We start from the raw sequence: 22,601 nt of genomic DNA on the forward strand, positions 1-22,601 counted from the left end.
AAGGGTCCAGAGGGGCAATTTTTTCACTCAAAGGGTGGTGAGTGTCTGGAACGAGCTGCCAGAGGCAGTAGTAGAGGCGGGTACAATTTTGTCTTTTAAAAAGCATTTGGACAGTTACATGGGTAAGATGGGTATAGAGGGATATGGGCCAAGTGCAGGCAATTGGGACGAGCTTAGTGGTATAAACTGGGCGACATGGACATGTTGGGCCGAAGGGCCTGTTTCCATGTTGTAAACTTCTATGATTCTACACAGCGAGTGGTTAGGATCCGGAATGCACTGCCAGAGGGGATGGTAGAGGCAGATTCAATCACGGCCTTCAAAAGGGAACTGGATAAGTACTTGAAAAGGAAAATTGTGCAGGGCTATGGGGATAGGGCGGGGAAGCGGGCCTCGCTGGATTGCTCATGCACAGAACCAGCGCGGACTCAATGGGCCGAATTCTAGGATTATAGGTAGGTGTAATGGCTCCATACATATGTAAACATAAACCTACATGTAAAATGGTTCCATTAAGATAAGTAAACTTACACCTAATGTATAATAGCTCCATAAATATAGGTAAATACAAATATACACATATATGTATAATGGTTCCACAAATATATGTAGCCTTACATCTACATGTATAATCACTCCATAAATAATGTGAATCTACACATATATGTATAATAGCCCCATAAATATATGCAAACGTAGACATATACTTAAGGAGCCATTCTACATACATGTGAATGTATGGCTATGTATAATAGCCCCATAAATATATGTAAACTTACACTGACATGCAGAACTGTTCCATAAATAATGTGAATCTACACCTATATGTATAATAGCTTCATAAATATATGTGAACGTATTTTTTTTATTCATTCATGGAATGTGGGAGTCACTGGCAAGGCTGGCATTTATTGCCCATCCCTAATTGCCCTCGAGAAGGTGGTGGTGAGCTGCCTTCTTGAACCGCTGCAGTCCGTGTGGTGAAGGTTCTGCCACAGTGCTGTTAGGAAGGGAGTTCCAGGATTTTGACCCAGCGACGATGAAGGAACGGCAATATATTTCCAAGTCAGGACAGTGTATAACTTGGAGGGAACATGCAGGAGTTTGTGGTATTTCCATGTGCCTGCTGCCCTCGTCCTTCTCGGTGATAGAGGTCGCGGGTTTGGGACGTGCTGTCGAAGAAGCCTTGGCGAGTTTCTGCAGTGTATCTCGTCAATGGTACACACTGCAGCCACGGTGTGCTACTCATTAATTACTTTAAGTTCCTCACTCTCATTTACCCCTTGGTTCCCCACCATTTCTGGTACATTTTTTTTGTGACTTCTACTGTGAAGGCAGATACATAATATTTGTTTAATGTCTCTGCCATTTCCTTATTCCCCATTATAATTTCTCCTGTCTCAGCCTCTAAGGGACCAACGTTTACTTTCTCTACTCTCTTCCTTTTTACATACTTGTAGAAGCTCTTACAATCGTTCTGATATTTCTTGCTAATTTACTTTCACATTCTATTTTCTCCCTTTTTATCAGTTTTTTGGTCATCCTTTGCTTGTTCCTAAAACACTCAATCCTCAGGCTTACTACTCTTTTGGCTACATTATAAGCCTCAACTTTCAATCTAATACTATTCTTAACTTCTCTAGCTAGCCACGGGTTTTTATTTCTCAATGGAATGTATATTTGCTGAGAATATTGAAATATTTCTTTAAATGTTTGCCATTGCTTATCTACCATCATACCTTTTAATCTAATTTCCCAATCTACCTTAGCCAACTCGCCCCTCATGCCTATGTAATTGGCTTTATTTAAGTTTAAGACTCTAGTTTCAGACTTAAGCACGTCACTCTCAAACTTAATGTGAAATTCTATCATATTGTGATCACTCTTCCCCAGAGGATCCTTTACTGTGAGATTACTAATTAACCCTGTCTCATTACACAATATAAGATCTAAAATAGACTGTTCTCTGGTTGGTTCCATGATGTATTGTTCCAGGAAACTGTCTTGAATGCATTCCATGAACTTGTCCCTCCAGATTGCCTTTGCCAATTTGATTTGCCCAGTCTATATGAAGATTAAAGTCCCCCACGATTGTTGCATTACCTTTGTTACAAGCTCCTATTATTTCTTGATTAATACACTATCCAACGGTATAACTACTATTAGGGGCCCTATATACTCCCACCAGTGTTTTCTGCCCCTTGTTATTTCTTATTTCCACCATACTGATTTCTACTTCCTGATCCTCCGATCTAAGATCCTCTCTCACCACTGTCCTTATGTCATCCTTTATTACCAGGGATACACTCCCTCCTTTTCCATTCTGCCTGTCCTTTTGAAACGTTCAAACAATAGCTCCATAAATATGAACTTAGACATCCATGTATAATCGCTCCATAAATAATGTGAATGTACACATGTATATATTATGGCTCCATCCATATATGTGAACATACATCCAATATGTATAATAGCTCCATAAATAATGTGAATGTACACCTATATGTATAATAGCTCCATAAATATATGTGAACATACACCTAGAATCACAGAATGGTTATAACACAGAACGAGGCCATTTGGCCAATCGAGCCCGAGCAGGCTCTTTGTTACAGCAATCCAATTAGTCCCTTTTCCCTGCTCTTTCCCCGTAGCCCTGCAAATTTTTTCCCTTCAAGTATCTTTCCAATTCTTTTTGAAAGCCACCACTGAATTTGCTTCCATCACCCTTTTAGGCAGCACATTCCAGATCATAACTACTCATCGCGTAAAAATGTTTTTCCTCATGTCGCCTTTGTTTCTTTTGCCAATCACCTTCAATCGGTTTCCTCTAGTTTTCGACCCTTCCGCCAATGGGAACAGTTTCTCTTTATTTACTTTATCTAAACCCTTCATGATTTTGAATACTTCTATCAAATCTCCTCTCAACCTTCTCTGTTCTAAGGAGAAGGACCTCAGCTTCTCCAGTCTATCCATGTAACTGAAGTCCCTCATACCTGGAACCATTCCAGTAAATCTTTTCTGCACCCTCTCCAAGGCCTTCACATCCTTCCTAAAGTGCGGTGCCAGAATTGGACACAATACTCCAGTTGTGGCCAAACCAGTGTTTTATAAAGGTTCATCATGACTTCCTTGCTTTTGTACTCTTATGCCCCTATTTATAAAGCCCAGGATCCCGTATGTTTTTTTAACTGCTTTCTCATCCTGTCCTGCCACCTTCAAAGATATGTGCACAAATACCCCCAGGTTCCTGCACCCCCTTTAGAATTGTACCATTTAGTTTATATTGCCACTCCTCATTCTTCCTACCAAAATGCATCACTTCGCACTTCTCTGCGTTAAATTTCATCTGCTGCGTGTCCTCCCATTCCACCAGGTTGTCTATGTCCTCTTGAAGTCTATTGTGGGTTGAGCTAAAGAACAAAAAACGGGCAGTCACACTGCTGGGAGTGTACTATAGGCCTCCAGTCAGTCAGTGGGAGATAGAAGAGCAAATATGGAGGCAAATTTCTAAGAAGTGCAAAAACAATAGGGCAGTAATAGTAGGGGATTTCAACTATCCTAATATTAACTGGGATACAATCAGTGTAAAAGGTATAGAGGGCACAGAATTCCTAAATTGCATTCAGGAGAACTTTTTTTAGCCAGTGCGTAGCAAGCCCAACAAAGAGGTGGGGCAGTACCGGATTTAGGTTTAGGTAAATGAAGCTGGGCAAGTGGAAGGAGTATCAGTGGGAGAGTATTTTGGTGGTAGTGATCATAATTCAGTTAGATTTAGCATAGTTATGGAAAAGGACAAAGATAGAACGGGAGTAAAAGTTCTCAACTGGGGAAAGGCCAATTTTACTAAGCTGAAGTGATTTAGCAAAAGTGGACTGGAAACAGCTACTTGAAGGTAAATCAGTGTCACAGCAGTAGGAGGCATTCAAGGGGGAGATTCAAGGGGTTGAGAGTAAACATGTTCCCACAAAAAGGGAGGGACTTCCAAATCTACAGCCCCCTGGATGTCAAGGAGCATACAGGGTAAGATAAGGCAAAAAAGGGAAGCTTATGTCAGATACCGAGAGCTCAATACTGCAGAAAGCCTAGAGGAGTATAGGAAGTGCACAGGTGAAATTAAGAAGTAAATTGGGAAAGCAAAGGGAGGGCATGAAAAAATATTGGCAAGTAAAATTAAGGAAAACCCAAAAATGTTTCATAAACACTAAGAGCAAGAGGATAACTGAGGAAAGAGTAGGGCATATTAGAGACCAAGAAGGTAACCTGTGTGTGGAGGCTATGAGGAAAGATTGGATAGGCTGGGGCTGTTTTCCTTGGAACAGAGGAGGCTGAGGGGTGATTTAATCGAGGCGTATAAAATTATGAGGGGCCCAGATAGAGTGGACAAGATGGACCTATTTCCCTTAGCAGAGGGGTCAATAACCAGGGAGCATAGATTTAAAGTAATTGGTAGAAGGATCAGAGCGGTAATGAGGAGAAATGTTTTCACCCAGAGGGTGGTGGGGGTCTGGAACTCACTGCCTGAAAGAGTGGTCGAGGCAGAAACCCTCATCACATTTAAAAAGTACTTGGATGTGCACTTGAAGTGCCGTGACCTACAAGGCTATGGACCAAGTGCTGGAAAGTGGATTAGGCTGGGTAGCTCTTTTTCAACCGGCACACGATGGGCTGAATGGCCTCCTTCTGTGCTGTAAATTTTTATATGTTTCTATCACTATCCTCCTCACTGTTCACTACACTTTCAAGCTTTGTGTTATCTGCAAATTTTGAAATTGTGCCCTGTACCCAAGTCATTAATGTACACCCAGATGTATATGCTCCATTAATATATGTGAATATACACCTATACGTATAATAGCTCCATAAACATACGTGAACTGACACCTAAATGTATGCTAGCTCCATCAATATATGTAAACATACACCTATATGTGTAAAACAGCTAATATATGTAAACATACACCTATATGTGTAAAACAGCTAATATATGTAAACATACACCTATATGTATAATGGCTCCACAAATATATGCGAACTTACAGCTACTTGTGTAATGACTCTATAAATATATGTGAACTTGTACTTATATGTAAAATGGCTCCCTAAATATATGTAACCATACACCTATACGTATAATGGCTCCATAAATATGTGACCGTACACATATGTATAATAGCTCCATAAAGATATGTGAACTTACACATAAGGACATCACGGAGAGGGTGCAGAACATTTTGAGGGGGAAAGGGGAACAGCCAGAAGTCGTGGTCCATGTGGGAATCAATGACCTAGCGAAGGAAAAGGGTCGAGGTCCAGCAATCAGAGTTTCAGGATCTAGGGAGGAAGTTAAAAAGCAGGACCTCAAAGGTAGTAATCTCTGGATTACTCCCAATGCCGCGCACTAGTGATTATAGGAATAGTAGGATAAGGCAGGTTAATGCGTGTTTGGAGAAATGGTGCAGGAGGGAGGGCTTCAGATTCCTGAGGCTTTGGGACCAGTTCTGGGTCGGGAGGGATCTGTTTAAGATGGATGGGTTGCACCTCAACAGAGCTGGGACCAATGTCCTCGTGGGGAGGTTAACTAGTGCTGTGGGGGAGGGTTTAAACTAATTTGGCAGGGGGGTGGGCACCAGGATGAAACATTAGAGAGGAGAAACAAGGTGCACAGAGGACTGGGAGAGGCAAATTGCACTAGAGTAAAGAATAGGTCAGAAATAGGAGGGATCAGACAGGGGGCAAATGCGAGGCACACTAAGATGAGTTGGAGTGCAGGTGTGTAAATGCACGTAGTGTGGTAAATAAGGTTGGTGAGCTGCAGGCACAAGTTGCCACACGGGACTATGATCTAATGGCAATAAACGGAGACCTGGCTCAAAGAAAGCGAGGACTGGGGACTTAATATTCCTGGCTACAAGGTATTCAGGAAAGATAGGGAGGGAAAGAAAGGAGGGGGGCGGGTGGCAGTATTGATTAAAGAAACTATTACAACTCTAAAAGGATGATGCAGTTGAGGGGTTAAAGACAGAATCTACTTGATTAGAATTAAAGAACAATAGAGGAGCTATTACACTACTGGGTGTATACTATAGGCCACCAAATAATGGGAAGGAGATAAAGGAGAACATTTGCAGGGAAATTACAGAAAGATGCAAGGACAACTTGCATTATATAGCACCTTTAAAGTAGTAAAAAGTCTCAAGGCACTTCACAGGAGCGATTATCAAACAAAATTTGACTCCGAGCCACATAAGGATATAGTAGGACAGGGAAGCTTGGTCGAAGAGGTAGATTTTAAGGGGGAGAGAGAAGTAGAGAGGTTTCGGGAAGGAATTCCAGAGCTTTGGGCCTAGGCAGCTGAAGGTACAGCCACCAATGGTGCAGCGATTAAAATCTGGGATGCGCAAGAGTCAAGAATTGGAGGAGCGCAGAGATCTCCGAGGGTTGTAGGGCTGGAGGAGGTTACAAAGATAGGGAGGGACGTGGCCCTGGAAGGATTTGGAAACAAGGATGAGAATTTTCTAATCGAGGCGTTTCTGGACTGGGAGCCAATGTAGGTCACATAGAACTATAGAGTAGTGATAATGGGGGATTTCAATTATCCCAATATAATCTATATAGACTGGGACAGTAACAGTGTGAAGGACAAAGAGGGGGAGGAATTCCTGAAATGGTACAAGAGAACTTTCTTGATCAGTGTGCTTCCAGCCCAACGAGGAAGGAAACAGTGCTGGATCTGGTTCTGGGGAATGAAGTGGGGAAAGTGGAACATGTTTCAGTGGGGCAGCATTTGGGGAACAGTGATCATATCATCAGGTTTAGAATAATTATGGAAAAGGACGAGGAACAATCAAGTGGAGGGCAAATTTCAGTGAGTTAAAATGGAATCTTGCCCAGGTGGATTGGAATCAAAAATTGTTCGGCAAAACAGTAATTGAACAATGGGAGGCCTTCAAGGAGGAGTTGGTTTGGGTACAGAGTAGATACATTCCCACGAAGGGGAAAGGAAGGGCATCCAAAGCTAGAGCTCCTTAGATCACTAAAGATATAGAGATTAAAATGAAACAGGAAAGGAGGCTCATAATACAGTAGAAAACCAGGCTGAATACAGAAAGAACAGAGGAGATCTAAAAAAGGGAATAAGAGGGGCAAAGAGAGAGAGTATGAGAGTAAAATTAGCAGCTGACATAAAAGGGAACCCAAAAGTTTTTTTATAAACATATAAATAGTAAAAAGGCAGTCACAGGAAGGGTGGGACCAATTAGGGTCGAAAAAGGAGATCTTCTTGTGGAGGCAGAGGGCGTGGCTGAGGCACTAAATGAATACTTCACATCGGTCTTCACTAGAGAAGAGGATGCTGCCATTGTAGCAGTAAAGGAGGAGGTGGTAGTGATATTGGATAGGATAAAAATAGATAAAGAGGAGGTGCTTAAAAGATTGGCAGTACTCAATGTAGAAAAATCACCTGGTCTAGATGGGATGAATCCCAGATTACTGAGGGACGTAAAGGTGGAAATTGAGGAGGCTCTGGCCACAATTTAAGGCTAATAAATGAAAGTCAGCGTGGAAAATCGTTAAAGGAAAATCGTGTTTGATGAACTTGATTGAGTTCTTTGATGAAGTAACGGAGAGGGTTGATGTCGTGTATGTGAACTTCTAAAATGCCTTTATAAAACACTGGTTAGGCCTCAGCTGGAGTACTGTGTTCAATTCTGGGCACCACACTTTAGGGAAGATGTCAAGGCATTACAGCGGGTGCAGAGGAGATTTACTAGAATGGTACCAGGGATAAGGGGCTTCTGTTATGTGGAGAGACTGGAGAAGCTGGGGTTGTTCTCCTTAGAACAGAGGAAGTTAAGGGGAGATTTAATGGAGGTGTTCAAAATCATTTGGTGTTTTGATAGAGTAAATAAGGAGAAACTGTTTCCAGTGGCAGAAGGGTCGGTAACCAGAGGACACAGATTTAAGGTGATAAACAAAGAAATAGTACAGCAGTGGGAAACATTTAAAACGGTGACCAAAAGTGTCCTGGAGAAATATATCCCACTAAAAAGCAATAACAAACTAGCCAGTAATGATACACCATGGAAGAATAAAGAAATAAGGGCAAAACTGAAACTAAAGAAAAAGGCATAGTCTAAGTACAGAGACAATAAAGGAGAGGATGACAAAAGGGAATAGGAAAAGGTTAGAAAAGAAGTCAAAAAAAATTAGGAAGGCAAAGAGAAACTACAAATTAAATAAGCAAGGAATATAAAAAGAAATTGTGAAGTATTCTACAGATACATAAATAACAAAAGAAAAGTCAGGATAGGTATAGGGACACACAAGATGAACTCACAGGTAATGACAGCGAAATGGCAGAAATATTAAATAATTACTTTGCCTCAGTATTTACCGGGGAGACGAACATGGTGGGCAGGACATTAGAAGAAGAGATCAAAAAAGATATAAAGACATTTAAGATAGAAAGGGGCAGGATAATAGATAAACTAATCAAACTTAGAGAGGATAAAATCCCTGGTGCGGATGGATTGCATCCACGCATATTAAAAGAAGATAGGGAAGAGATAGCAGAGGCACTATTACATATATAATAATAAAAAAATTAAAAAGAGAATAGCGCCAGATGTCTGGCAGATAGCTAATGTGATTCCTATATTTAAAAAGAACTAGTCCAGGGAACTATAGACCAATTAGCTTAACGTCAGTGGTGGGAAAGATAATGGAATCCTTACTCAAAGATGTAACAGAAAAAACATCTAAAAACTGAAATACAATAAAGAATAGTCAGCACAGATTTCAAAAGGGAAAGTCATGCTTGACCAACCTTATTGAATTCTTTGATGAAGTAACAGAAAGGGTAGACAAGGATGTAGTAGATGTAATATATTTAGATTTTCAAAATGCCTTCGATAAGGTACCACATTGTAGATTCATGATTAAAGTCAGACCATGTGGAGTTAGGGGTCAAGTTGCAGAATGGCTAGCAAGCTGGCTACAAAACAGAAAACAGAGAGTAGGGGCAAAAGGTGGGAAGTGGTGTTCCACAGGGATCGGTGAATTTGCAGATGACACCGAATTGGGGGGGTATCGTTAATAATGGGGAGGACTATGACAAAATGCAGGAAGACATTAATAAACATGCAGAATGGGCGTGTAATTTACAAATGAATTTCAATGTAGATAAGTGTGAGGTATTACATTTTGGTAGGATAAGGGGGCCACATACTGCTTGGATAATAAGCATCTAAAGGAGCAGCGGGAACTGGGGGTACAGATACACAAATCACTAAAAGTAGGTTAATAAGGCCATCAAAAAGCAAACCAAGCACTGGGGTTCATTTCTAGAGGGATAGAATTGAAAAGCAGAGAAGTTATGTTAAACTTGTATAGAACCTTGGTTAGACCACACTTGCAGCACTGTGGACAGTTCTGGTCTCCATATTATAAAAAGGATATCAAGGCACTGGAGAAGGTGCAAAAAAGATTTACTAGAATAATACCAGAACTGAGAGGTTATAACTATCAGGAAAGATTGAGCAGGCTGGGGCTCTTTTCCCTAGAAAAGAGACGGCTGAGGGGTGACCTAATAGAGGTCTTTAAGATAATGAAAGGGTTTGATAGGACAGGCTTGGAGCAGATGTTTCCAACTTGCAGGGAAGACCAGAACTATGGGCCATAAATACGATAGTCACCAATAAATCCAATAGGGAATTTAGAAGAAACTTCTTTACCTAGAGAGTGGTTAGAATGTGGAACTCGCTACCACAGGGAGTAGTTGAGGCAAATTGCATAGATACATATAAGGGGAAGCTGGATAAGCACATGAGGAAGAAAGGAATAGAAGGAGATGCTGATAGGCTTAGATGAAGTAGGGAGGGAAGAGGCTCGTGTGGAGCATAAACATCGGCATGGACCTGTTGGGCCGAATGGCCTGTTTCTGTGCTGTACATTCTATACAATTCTACATGATTGGCAAAAGAGCCAGAGGAGACATGTGGAAACATTTTTTTTACACAGTGAGTTGTAATGATCTGGAACGCAATGTCTGAAAGGGCGGTGGAAGCAGATTCAATAATAACTTTCAAAAGGGGAATTGGATAAATACTTGAAGGAAAAACATTTACAGGGTTATGGAGAAAGAGCAGGGCAGTGGGACTAATTGGATGGCTCTTTCAAAGAGCCAGCACAGGCACGATTGGCCCTCCTGTGCTGTAGCATACTATGATACAATGAAATACGTGTGAACTTACACCAATATGTATAATAGCTCTATAAATGATTTCTGGGATGAGAGGGTTTTTCTTTGAGGAGAGATTGAGTAGAATGGGCCTATATTCTCTGGAGTTCAGAAGGATGAAAGATGATCTCATTGAAACATATAAAATTCTTAGAGGGCTTGACAGAGTAGATGCTGAGAGGCTGTTACCCCTGACTGAGTGTCCAGAACTAGGGGTCTTGTTCTCAAGATAAGGGGTCAGACATTTAGGACCAAGATGAGGAAAAAGCTCTTCACTCAGAGGGTTGTGAATTTTTGGGATTCTCTACCCCAGAGGGCTGTGGATGCTGAGTCGTTGAGTATATTCAAGGCTGAGATCGATAGATTTTTGGACACTAAGGGAATCAAGGGATATGGGGACTGGGCGGGAAAGTGGAGTTGAGGTCGAAGATCAGCCATGATCTGATTGAATGGCGGAGTAGGCTCGAGAGGCCGAATGGCCTATTCCTGCTCTTAATTCTTATGTTCTTATAAATAATGTGAACTATATGTATAATAGTCCCATAAATGTATGTGAATGTACATATATGTATAATGGCTCCATAAATAAGGTGAATGTACACCTATATGTATAATAGCTCCATGAATATATGTGGACCTCCACGTTGTTTTCAAAAAGAAATAGCTACAGTTTGATTGATAATGAGAGAGAATCTCACCTTGCATATTTATGGTTCCTGGATTTTAAGACAGTTGGTGGCAGGAAGGTGATTGTGAATTTGCCCAGCTCCTCTGAAGAGCCTGACACTGCCACTAGCCTCTTCTTCTCCTCAATGTGTGGTTGCAGTACTCCTTGTCCATCACTTGCGACATAAAATAATAGCGATATCACCGGATTCTCTGGGGCAGAACTCTACAACAGAAGACCAGGTTGCCTATGAAAATCACATCAACAGCTTACTGTCCGACCTTTACCAAGGGTAATGTACGTGTATGTATAAAACAATGCGGCGTGTTTATAAGATAGGAACATAGGAACAGGAGAAGGCCATTCAGCCCCTCGTGCCTGCTCCGCCATTTGATAAGATCATGGCTGATCTGTGATCTAACTCCATATACCTGCCTTTGGCCCATATCCCTTAATACCTTTGGTTGCCAAAAACCTATCGATCTCAGATTTAAATTTAGCAATTGAGCTAGTATCAGTTGCCGTTTGCGGAAGAGAGTTCCAAACTTCGACCACCCTTTGTGTGCAGAAATGTTTTCTAATCTCACTCCTGAAAGGTCTGGCTCTAATTTTTAGACTGTGCCCCCTACTCCGAGAATCCCCAACCAGCAGAAATAGTTTCTCTCTATCCACCCTATCTGTTCCCCTTAATATCTTATAAACTTCGATCAGATCACCCCTTAACCTTCAAAACTCCAGAGAATACAACCCCAATTTGAGTAATCTCTCCTCGTAACTCAACCCTTGAAGTCCGGGTATCATTCTAGTAAACCTACGCTGCACTCCCTCCAAGGCCAATATGCCCTTCCGTAGATGCGGTGCCCAGAACTGCTCACAATACTCCAGGTGCAGTCTAACCAGGGTTTTGTATAGCTGCAGCATAACTTCTGCCCCCTTGTACTCTCGTCCTCTAGATATAAAGGCCAGCATTCCATTAGCCCTTCTTGATTATTTTCTGCACCTGTTCATGACACTTCAATGATCTGTGTACCTGAACCCCTAAGTCCCTTTGGACATACACTGTTTTTAACTTTTTACCATTTAGAAAGTATCCTGTTCTATCCTTTTTTGATCCAAAGTGGATGACCTCACATTTGTCTACATTGAATTCCATTTGCCACAGTTTTGCCCATTCACCTAATCTATCAATATCGCTTTGTAATTTTATGTTTTCATCTACACTGCTGACAAAGATTGCATGATTGTAGGGTTCTGCCTGCTTGCTATTTGGTCCATGTTAACCTTGTGGTGTCAGTCACATAGTTAATATAGACTATTCAATTTTACAAAACATAAGGCTGCTATGACACACTGTTCTGGATCAGTTTGGATTCTGGATCTGGAGTTTTTGCGACTGGAGGGCCGTTTCCAGTGGGGTTCCGCAGGGCTCAGAACTAGGTCCCTTGCTTTTTATGATATATATCAATGATTTGGACTTAAATGTAGGGGGCATGATTAAGAAGTTTGCAGATGATACAAAAATTGGCTGTGTGGTTGATAGTTAGGAGGAAAGCTGTAGACTGCAGGAAGATATCAATGGACTGGTCAGGTGGGCATGTAAGTGGCAAATGGAATTCAATCCAGAGAAGTGTAGGGTAATATATTTGGGGAGAGCAAACAAGGCAAGGGAATACACAATAAATGGGAGGATACTGAGAGGTGTAGAGGAAGTGAGGGACCTTGGAGTGCATGTCCATAGATCCCTGAAGGTAGCAGGACAGGTAGATAAGGTGGTTAAAAAAGCATACGGGATACTTTCTATTAGCAGCAGAGGCAAAGAATATAAGAGCAGGGAGGTAATGCTAGAACTGTATAAAACAGGAGCTAGGCCACAGCTTGAGTACTGCGTACAGTTCTGGTCACCACATTACAGGAAAGATGTGATTGCACTAGAGAGGGTACAGAGGAGATTTATGAGGATGTTGCCAGGACTGGAGAATTTTAGCTATGAGGAAAGATTGGATAGGCTGGGGTTGTTTTCTTTGGAACAGAGGAGACTGAGGGGTATTGAGATGTATAAAATTATGAGGGGCCTGGATAGAGTGGATAGGAAGGACCTATTTCCCTTAGTGGAGAGGTCAATAACCAGGGGGCATAGATTTAAAGTGATTGGTAGAAGGATGAGAGGGGAAATGAGGAGAATTTTTTTCACCCAGAGGGTGGTGGGGGTCTGGAACTCACTGCCTGAAAGGGTGGGAGAGGCAGAAACCCTCATCACATTTAAAAAGTACCTGGATATGTACCTGAAGTGCCATAACCTACAAGGCTATGGACCAAGTGCTGGAAAGTGGGATTAGGCTCGGTGGCTCATTTTTGGCCGGTGCGGATACGATGGGCCGAATGGCCTTCTTCTGTGCCGTAAATTTTCTATGATTCTATGATCAGAGCGGCGGCGGACCTGATCGGGAGCAGAGGAGAGAGACCGAGAGCGGGGATAAAAGAGCGGCGGACCGAGGCCCGAGACCAGAGCGGCGGCGGACCTGATCGGGAGCAGAGGAGAGAGACCGAGAGCGGGGATAAAAGAGCGGCGGCCCGAGGCCCGAGACCAGAGCGGCGGCGGACCTGATCGGGAGCAGAGGAGAGAGACCGAGAGCGGGGATAAAAGAGCGGTGGCCCGAGGCCCGAGAGGCGGCGGACCTGATCGGGAGCAGAGGAGAGAGACCGAGAGCGGGGATAAAAGAGCGGTGGACCCAGGCCCGAGACCAGAGCGGCGGTGGACCTGATCGGGAGCAGAGAGAGACCGAGAGCGGGGATAAAAGAGCGGCGGACCGAGGCCCGAGACCAGAGCGGCGGCGGACCTGATCGGGAGCAGAGGAGAGAGACCGAGAGCGGGGATAAAAGAGCGGAGGACCGAGGCCCGAGACCAGAGCGACGGCGGACCTGATCGGGAGCAGAGGAGAGAGACCGAGAGCGGGGATAAAAGAGCGGCGGACCGAGGCCCGAGACCAGAGCGGCGGCGGACCTGATCGGATCAAAAACAACAGAAAACCAAGGAGTGACGTCACAGGACAGCAGGTAAGTGATTGGTTGGTGAGTATTACTGTTTTTTTTTCTTCTCTAAATTTGGGCATTGGTTTAATCTAAGAGCTGGGAAACTAAGCAGCTTTTATAGCAGGTAGTTTTTTTTTTCAGTGAACCTAGGTCCCTGGTATAGTTAACATTTTCAAATTTCAACGTAATTTAAAAGGGGTAACTAAGCTAAGGCAAATCATGGCAGCAGACCTCGCACCCGTGATATGCCCCTCCTGCAAGATGTGGGAAGTCATGGACACTACCAGTGTCCCTGCCGACCATGTGTGCAGGAAGTGTGTCCACCTGCAGCTACTGATCGATCGTATCTCGGAGCTGGAGCTGCGGGTGGACTCACTGTGGAGCATCCGCGATGCAGAGAAACTCGTGGATAGCACGTTTAGCGAGTTGGTCACACCGCAGGTAAAGGCAGTACAGGCAGGAAGTGAATGGGTGGCCACCAGGAAGAGTAAGAGATGCAGGCAGGTAGTGCAGGGGTCCCCTTTGGCCATCCCCCTCTCAAACAGGTATACCGTTTTGGATACTGTTGTGGGAGATGGCTCACCAGGGGAAGGTGGCAGCGGCCAGGTTCATGGCACCGTGGCTGGCTCTGCTGAACAGGAGGGCAGGAAAAAGAGTGGCAGAGCTATAGTGATAGGGGACTCGATTGTAAGGGGAACAGACAGGCGTTTCTGAGGATGCAACCGAGACTCCAGGATGGTATGTTGCCTCCCTGGTGCAAGGGTCAGGGATGTCTCGGAGCGGCTGCAGGACATTCTGGAGGGGGAGGGTGAACAGCCAGTTGTCGTGGTGCATATAGGTACCAACGACATAGGTAAAAAACGGGATGAGGTCCTACAAGCTGAATTTAGGGAGTTAGGAGTTAAACTAAAAAGTAGGACCTCAAAGGTAGTAATCTCAGGATTGCTACCAGTGCCACGGGCTAGTCAGAGTAGGAATGACAGGATAGCTAGGATGAATACGTGGCTTGAGAGATGGTGCAAGAGGGAGGGATTCAAATTCCTGGGCCATTGGAACCGGTTCTGGGGGAGGTGGGACCAGTACAAATTGGACGGTCTGCATCTGGGCAGGACTGGAACCAATGTCCTGGAGGGAGTGTTTGCTAGTGCTGTTGGGGAGGGTTTAAACTAAAGTGGCAGGGGGATGGGAATCGATGCAGGAAGTCAGTGGGAAGTAAAGTGGTGACAGAAACAAACGGCAGTAAGGGAGAGTGTACAAATCATGACCGGACAAATGGTCTGAGAAAGCAGGGCAAAGACCAAGGGAAGTCTAGATTAAACTGCATTTATTTCAATGCAAGAAGTCTGATGGGCAAGGCAGATGAACTCAGGGCATGGATGGGTACATGGGACTGGGATGTTATAGCTATTACTGAAACATGGCTAAGGGTGGGGCAGGACTGGCAGCTAAATATTCCAGGGTACAGATGCTATAGGAAAGATAGAGCAGGAGGTAAGAGAGGAGGGGGAGTTGCGTTCTTGATTAGGGAGAACATCACGGCAGTAGTGAGAGAGGATATATCCGAGGGTTCGCCCACGGAGTCTATATGGGTAGAACTGAAAAATAAGAAGGGAGAGATCACGTTGATAGGATTGTACTACAGACCCCCAAACAGTCAACGGGAAATTGAGGAGCAAATATGTAAGGAGATTACAGACAGCTGCAAGAAAAATAGGGTGGTAATAGTAGGGGACTTTAACTTTCCCAACATTGACTGGGACAGCCATAGCATTAGGGGCTTGGATGGAGAGAAATTTGTTGAGTGTATTCAGGAGGAATTTCTCATTCAGTATGTGGATGGCCCGACTAGAGAGGGGGCAAAACTTGACCTCCTCTTGGGAAATAAGGAAGGGCAGGTGACAGAAGTGTTAGTGAGGGATCACTTTGGGACCAGTGATCATAATTCCATTAGTTTTAAGATAGCTATGGAGAAGGATAGGTCTGGCCCAAAAGTTAAAATTCTAAATTGGGGAAAGGCCAATTTTGATGGTATTGGACAGGAACTTTCAGAAGTTGATTGGGAGAGTCTGTTGGCAGGCAAAGGGACGTCTGGTAAGTGGGAGTCCTTCAAAAATGTGTTAACCAGGGTTCAGGGTAAGCACATTCCTTATAAAGTAAAGGGCAAGGCTGGTAGAAGTAGGGAACCTTGGATGACTCGGGAGATTGAGGCCCTAGTCAGAAAGAAGAAGGAGGCATATGACATGCATAGGCAGCTGGGATCAAGTGGATCCCTTGAAGAGTATAGAGATTGCCGGAGTAGAGTTAAGAGAGAAATCAGGAGGGCAAAAAGGGGACATGAGATTGCTTTGGCAGATAAGGCAAAGGAGAATCCAAAGAGCTTCTACAAATACATAAAAGGCAAAAGAGTAACGAGGGAGAGAGTAGGGCCTCTTAAGGATCAACAAGGTCTTCTATGTGCGGAACCACAAGAGATGGGTGAGATCCTAAATGAATATTTCGCATCGGTATTTACGGTTGAGAAAGGCATGGATGTTAGGGAACTTGGGGAAATAAATAGTGATGTCTTGAGGAGTGTACATATTACAGAAAGGGAGGTGCTGGAAGTCTTAACGCGCATCAAGGTAGATAAATCTCCGGGACCTGATGAAATGTATCCCAGGACGTTATGGGAGGTTCGGGAGGAAATTGCGGGTCCCCTAGCAGAGATATTTGAATCATCCACTGCTGCAGGTGAGGTGCCTGAAGATTGGAGGGTAGCAAATGTCGTGCCTTTGTTTAAGAAGGGCGGCAGAGAAAAGCCTGGGAACTACAGACCGGTGAGCCTGACATCTGTAGTGGGTAAGTTGTTAGAGGGTATTCTGAGAGACAGGATCTCCGGGCATTTGGAGAGGCAGGGACTGATTAGGAACAGTCAGCATGGTTTTGAGAGAGGAAAATCATGTCTCACGAATTTGATTGAGTTTTTTGAAGGGGTAACCAAGAAGATAGATGAGGGCTGTGCAGTAGACGTGGTCTACATGGACTTTAGCAAAGCCTTTGACAAGGTACCGCATGGTAGGTTGTTACATAAGGTTAAATCTCACGGGATCCAAGTTGAGGTCGCCAATTGGATACAACATTGGCTTGACGACAGAAGACAGAGGGTGGGTGTAGAGGGTTGTTGTGGAGTCACAGGTGGATAGGATGGTGATGAAGGCATTCAGCTTGCTTGGTTTCATTGGTCAGAACATTGAATACAGGAGTTGGGATGTCTTGTTGAAGTTGTACAGGGCATTGGTGAGGCCACACTTGGAGTACTGTGTACAGTTCTGGTCACCCTATTATAGAAAGGATATTATTAAACTAGAAAGAGTGCAGAAAAGATTTACTAGGATGCTACCGGGACTTGATGGTTTGACTTATAGGGAGAGGTTAGACAGACTGGGACTTTTTTCCCTGGAGAGTAGGAGGTTGAGGGGTGATCTTGTACAAGTCTATAAAATAATGAGGGGCATAGATAAGGTAGATAGTCAAAATCTTTTCCCAAAGGTAGGGGAGTCTATAACGAGGGGGCATAGATTTAAGGTGAGAGGGGAGAGATACAAAAGGGTCCAGAGGGGCAATTTTTTCACTCAAAGGGTGGTGAGTGTCTGGAACGAGCTGCCAGAGGCAGTAGTGGAGGCGGGTACAATTTTGTCTTTTAAAAAGCATTTGGACAGTTACATGGGTAAGATGGGTATAGAGGGATATGGGCCAAGTGCAGGCAATTGGGACTAGCTTAGTGGTATAAACTGGGCGACATGGACATGTTGGGCCGAAGGGCCTGTTTCCATGTTGTAAACTTCTATGATTCTATGATTCTATTCACCATTTATCTTGGCGTGTAAACAGTATGGACTTCTCATTCTCTCTATGTTTTTAAAAAGAAGTCAATCCGATCCCGACGACTGCCTGGATCTGGGGGATTGTTGAGGTTTCTGAGCGATACAATTCTTTCATTTAAAATAGTGGTTTTCTTAAAAAGGAAAATTCATCATTTGGCAAAATACCCCATCTGGAATCCTGTGTATATTGTGCTCACCTCAACTTGGGAAGGTACAGCTGCCCTTAAGATGGTGCAGTTTGGGCAACAAAAGACCTCAGCATTCTCAGAAGAGGTTCCTGAAGTTGGATTATTCTTACTGGAAAAGAGGATACCTCAAGATGATCTAAAAGATGCTCTGAGAATTATCAAGTGGATATATAAACCACTTACCCCAACAAAGGTTCAAAAAAGGGATTTAATTTAAAAATGAGCAGTACTTCAGGCAGAACCTTTTTCCAGAGTTAGTGACATGAAATGCATTGCCTGTGAAAGCCACTGGACATAGGCTATTAATGGAGACAAATTGATGCATTTCCAGATCGAGAAATGGGCCTCGTTTTTAGAATGGAGGCGGGATGGCAGCAAGGTCGGGGGCGGGGGGGGGGGGTGAATGAGCACATGGGTAGCCCGACCAATAAAAAAATGTCCATTTCCCACGCGATCGCAATTCAATTGGTGCCACTTAATGTGGCTTCTGGATTTGCTGTCCGAAAGCTGTGCAGCAGGCGGACTGCACACCCGCATCACAGGCTGTCAGCTGGAGGAGCTCTATTTAAAGGGCCATTGCTCCAAAGGCTTTTGCTGGAGCAAAGACCCAGAAATCACAATGGAGCAGCACAGCGGCAAGGCTGCTCCAAGGTTCAGCGACACCTCATTGCAGAAGCTCCTGGACGGGGTGAGGAGGAGCGAAGTGTTTTACCCCACGGACGGGAGGAAGTGGCCTGTCTCTGCCGCCAAGAAGGCCTGGCTCAAGGTCACAAACAGCAGCATCTCCCGAACCTGGATCCAGTGCAGGAAGCGGCTCAATGATCTAATTAGGTCAGCAAAAGTGAGTATACTTACTGATCCTCCTGCATTCCATGTTCCACATCACCGCGCCCCCTCCACCCCCAACCATCATTCTGCACTGCCAACACTACTCCATCACATCACTCCTCGCACCCACTTAAGGCTCATCCTCAACTTACCTGCACTTCCTCACCTCCCAATTTGTGACCCCACCACTACCACTCATCCCAATCCTCATCCAATATGATGTCTCTGTCTCATACTCACCCTCTGAAGCATCTCTTTCACGGTCAGCCTCACCCACAGCATTCATCGGCTGACCACTTCACCATCACTCACTCACACGTCTGTATTTTCTCCCCTTCTAAAACAGAGCGCAAAATGCACGTGAGGGCGAGGACTGGAGTAGTGGTCCTCACAGAGGCAGAGGAGGAGGCCCTGCAGATCAGCCGCACCCTTGAGTGCCTGTCCGTCGGGGACGTCGAGACTGGCACCCCACAAACGTCTGGTGACAGAACTTCAATATTCATCACACACAATATGAATTGACGTTAACATGCCGTACCATTTTCAACACCTCAGTATGCTCATCACATGACACATCTGTGATGATGCTTGATATTGCCTTGTTCTCTTCAAGGCCCTTCAGCGACCACAGTGATGGCAGAGGGCAATTCCTCGGAGGACCTGCTGGCTTCTGAGGGTGCATCGTCACATCTTAGTGAGCCACCCACCAGCGCAGATACTCACACCTTGGCGTCCTACTAGTCAGTTAGTTGGGTTGGCACCTGGTGATTCACCACACACAAGTGAGCACGAGCAGACACTGGTGGTTGGAGCAGCTGTGGAGCGAATGCGTTGGGCTGACTTAGACAAATTTTTGATCAGCAAGGGAGTGAAAGGATATGGGGAAAAGGTGGGAAAGTGGAGTTGAGGTAAAAATCAGATCAGCCATGATCTTACTAAATGGCGCAGCAGGCTTGAAGGGCCAAATGACCTACTCCTACTCCTATCTCTTCTGGTGGAAGCACTCCTCTCCAGGCTCTGCCCAGCTGGATGCGGATGCTGAACCCCGGGGGCCATCCTTTAAAAGGAGAATGATCGAGGGACAGCAGCAAATTTATGATGTACTGGAACAGGTGCCACGTACACTCTCCACAATAATGCAGAGTATGGAGGAGTCCAATTCCTGCTCGAGTGGAATGGTGGCACAGGTACGGGAGGGAATCTCTGGGATAGTGTCGCAGGGATGTGAGCAGCTGTCTGAGATAGTGTCGCAGGTAAGTGCAGGAATGTCTGCGATGGACAGAAGGCTAGCCTCCGTTGAGCTTCAAGCACAGCTCACAAATGAGTCCATTCAGGCCCTAAGAACGGTTGTTCGGACTCAGGGTGAACAACATTCTGCCGCCTTAAACAAGCTGACAGATAGTTTAGAAGTGGCCTTACAAGGCATCAAACATGTCTACCACATTGTTGTCCAGCAGGGTGGTAGGAGTGATGTGGGCCTGGCCCAGGGGAGGGATGATGGTAAAAGGGGACATGGAAGTGAGGTAGTCATTCAAAGCGCTCCCACATCTCACCCATTGCTCCCCTCTCAACCAGTACCCGCGATGCTGCCTCCTCTCCAGTCAGCTGAGTCAGCCCCTGCACAGGTGCAGGTGCAGTTGGAGCAGTCTTTGGAGGGGCCCTCACGGGCTTCAAAACCCAGAGGGCGTAGGCCCAAAGCATCTAATTGGTCAGGGTATGAACACGAGCAATCTGCCACTACGTCTGCAGCAGCCATTAGGGATGCACCATGTAGAAGTAGTAGGAAGAGAAAGGCTAAGGTTTTGTGAGCACGAAGGGTATACACAAGGGTGTTTGACAGATGGTCATGTTTTTCATTTATATTTGGTTTTTGTTAAACTCACATTAAATGTTATTATCACCACTACTGCCACGTCTTGCCCATTCTTGACTGGTTTTTGTGATGGGTCCTTTCATGAGGTTCACCATGAACTGCGACACTTGATGCCACCCAGTGGGTGACTTTACAGTGGGTGTATATGTAGTTGTTGGACTGTTTTGTGCTGCGGGGGGGGGGGGGGGGGGCGGTGGGGTGGGGTGGGGGCTGGTGTTGGCGCTGGTCTTTCCAGGTGGTCTGAGGACTGGACTCTTCACACTGTCTGATGTTAAGAGAACTGCTCACATATCTGTGACTCCCTGGCCTCATGAACAGCCGGGTGAGCCGCTGCTCTGACCATGGGTTCCTCCTCCTCCTCCTCAATGTGGATGACCGATGTGGATGGGGCCTCCTCAAGTGGCACCCCTCGATTGCCCCATGTTGTGCAGGATACAACACACTACTATAATGCGTCCCACTCTGTCTGGTGCGTATTGAAGCGCTCCCCAAGAACGATCGAGGCACCTAAATCGCATCTTGAGCAGCCCTAAAGCATGCTCAATTGTAGACCTGGTGGCGATGTGGCTGTCGTTATATCGACGCTGTTGCTCGTTGGTGGGGTTCCTCAGAGGTGTCATGAGCCACGTATGCAGGGGGTATATCCCTTGTCCTCGAGGAGCCAGACCTTGCGGGTGTTCGGTGCATGGAAGAGGCCTGGGATGTTGAATTCCCTCAGAATGAAGGAATCATGACAGCTGCCAGGGAATCTGGCGCACACGTGAAGGAATCTTTTGCGGTGGTTACAAACGAGCTGAGTGTTGATGGAGCGATACCCCTTTCTGTTGATGAACAATCCTGACTCAAGTGGAGGTGCTTGTATTGCTATATGCATGCAATCGATTGCACCCTGCATCCGTGGGAAGCCAACCACAGAGTGGAATCCCACTGCCCTCTCAGTCTGGCTGAGGTCATCAATGAGGAAGCTGACGTAATGCGAGGCTCTGCGAATCAAGCACTCGGTGACCTGCTTCATGCACTTGTGTGCAGACGACTGAGACACCCTGGCGATGTCCCCAGTGGCACCCTGGAACGATCCAGAGGTGAAGAAGTTAAGGGCAGTGGTGACTTTAACTGCGACTGGTAACAAGATGCCGCTCGGCCCAGCCTGGAGCAGCTCGGCATGAAGGAGGCTGCAGATGTCTGTGGCCACCTGGCAACTCACACTGAGCCTCTGTATGCACTGCTCCTCAGAGAGGTCCAGGAAGCTGAGCCTCGGTCTGTAGACCCAGTGGCGAAGGTAGTGCCTCCTGCAACGTTGCTCTCTCTGTTGTTGCCCTCTGTGATCTTGCGCAGGTGCCTGTGGTGCAGCACTGTGTTGTAGAGCCACAAATGGCAGAAGTGCACGCCGTGCCTGGTGAGACTGGTGATGTTGTTCGTCCTCGGATGTAGTGGTGAATGCAGCCATGGCCCCCCCCCCCCCAACCAATCCTGATGGTGTCAGTTTGAGGGGGTCTGAAAAGTTAAGTATGTGTGAACAGAAAAATTGAGAGTGGAAAGTAAGAACTTGCAGTGAAAACACAAAGATCTCCTAGCCAAAAGTTTGTCTGAAAGAACTGAGTGCCCTGTTGCAATAACTCACCTTTTATCCCCATCAGACAAACAAGCAATTCAATGTCCAACTGGCTGCTAGCTGAAACACGTCTAGTAGAACATGGAGTGTTTCCCACAGCACGGGAAACACGCTGAGGATGTTTGAAAATCAGACCCCTGCCTCAATGTGCACAAAATTAAGTACTTCAACTATCTAACTGTTTTAATTGTCATCCCGCCGGCTTTAATTGCCGGTGGGACTTCCGCATTCGAGAGATGCGTGTGCACACAGACGCGACAGTGGGGAACCTGGAAGTATGCGGGTTGGAGCCGGGTTCCA

The 22,601-nt window shown here is 45.3% G+C and overlaps 1 protein-coding gene across 4 annotated transcripts in view; it reads right to left on the reverse strand.

Annotated features, from left to right (window-relative positions):
- The window catches only part of mogs (mannosyl-oligosaccharide glucosidase), a 127,958-nt gene that overhangs the window by 17,289 nt on the left and 88,068 nt on the right, over positions 1-22,601 (reverse strand). For all 4 annotated transcript variants that reach the window (XM_067978303.1, XM_067978250.1, XM_067978380.1 and 1 more), the window contains exon 4: positions 10,939-11,132. In XM_067978303.1, coding sequence (XP_067834404.1) covers positions 10,939-11,132 — 194 coding nt within the window. The remainder of the gene's footprint in view (positions 1-10,938; positions 11,133-22,601) is intronic.

Source organism: Heptranchias perlo, chromosome 1 (genome assembly GCF_035084215.1).
Source record: "Heptranchias perlo isolate sHepPer1 chromosome 1, sHepPer1.hap1, whole genome shotgun sequence".
Lineage (NCBI taxonomy): Eukaryota > Metazoa > Chordata > Chondrichthyes > Hexanchiformes > Hexanchidae > Heptranchias > Heptranchias perlo.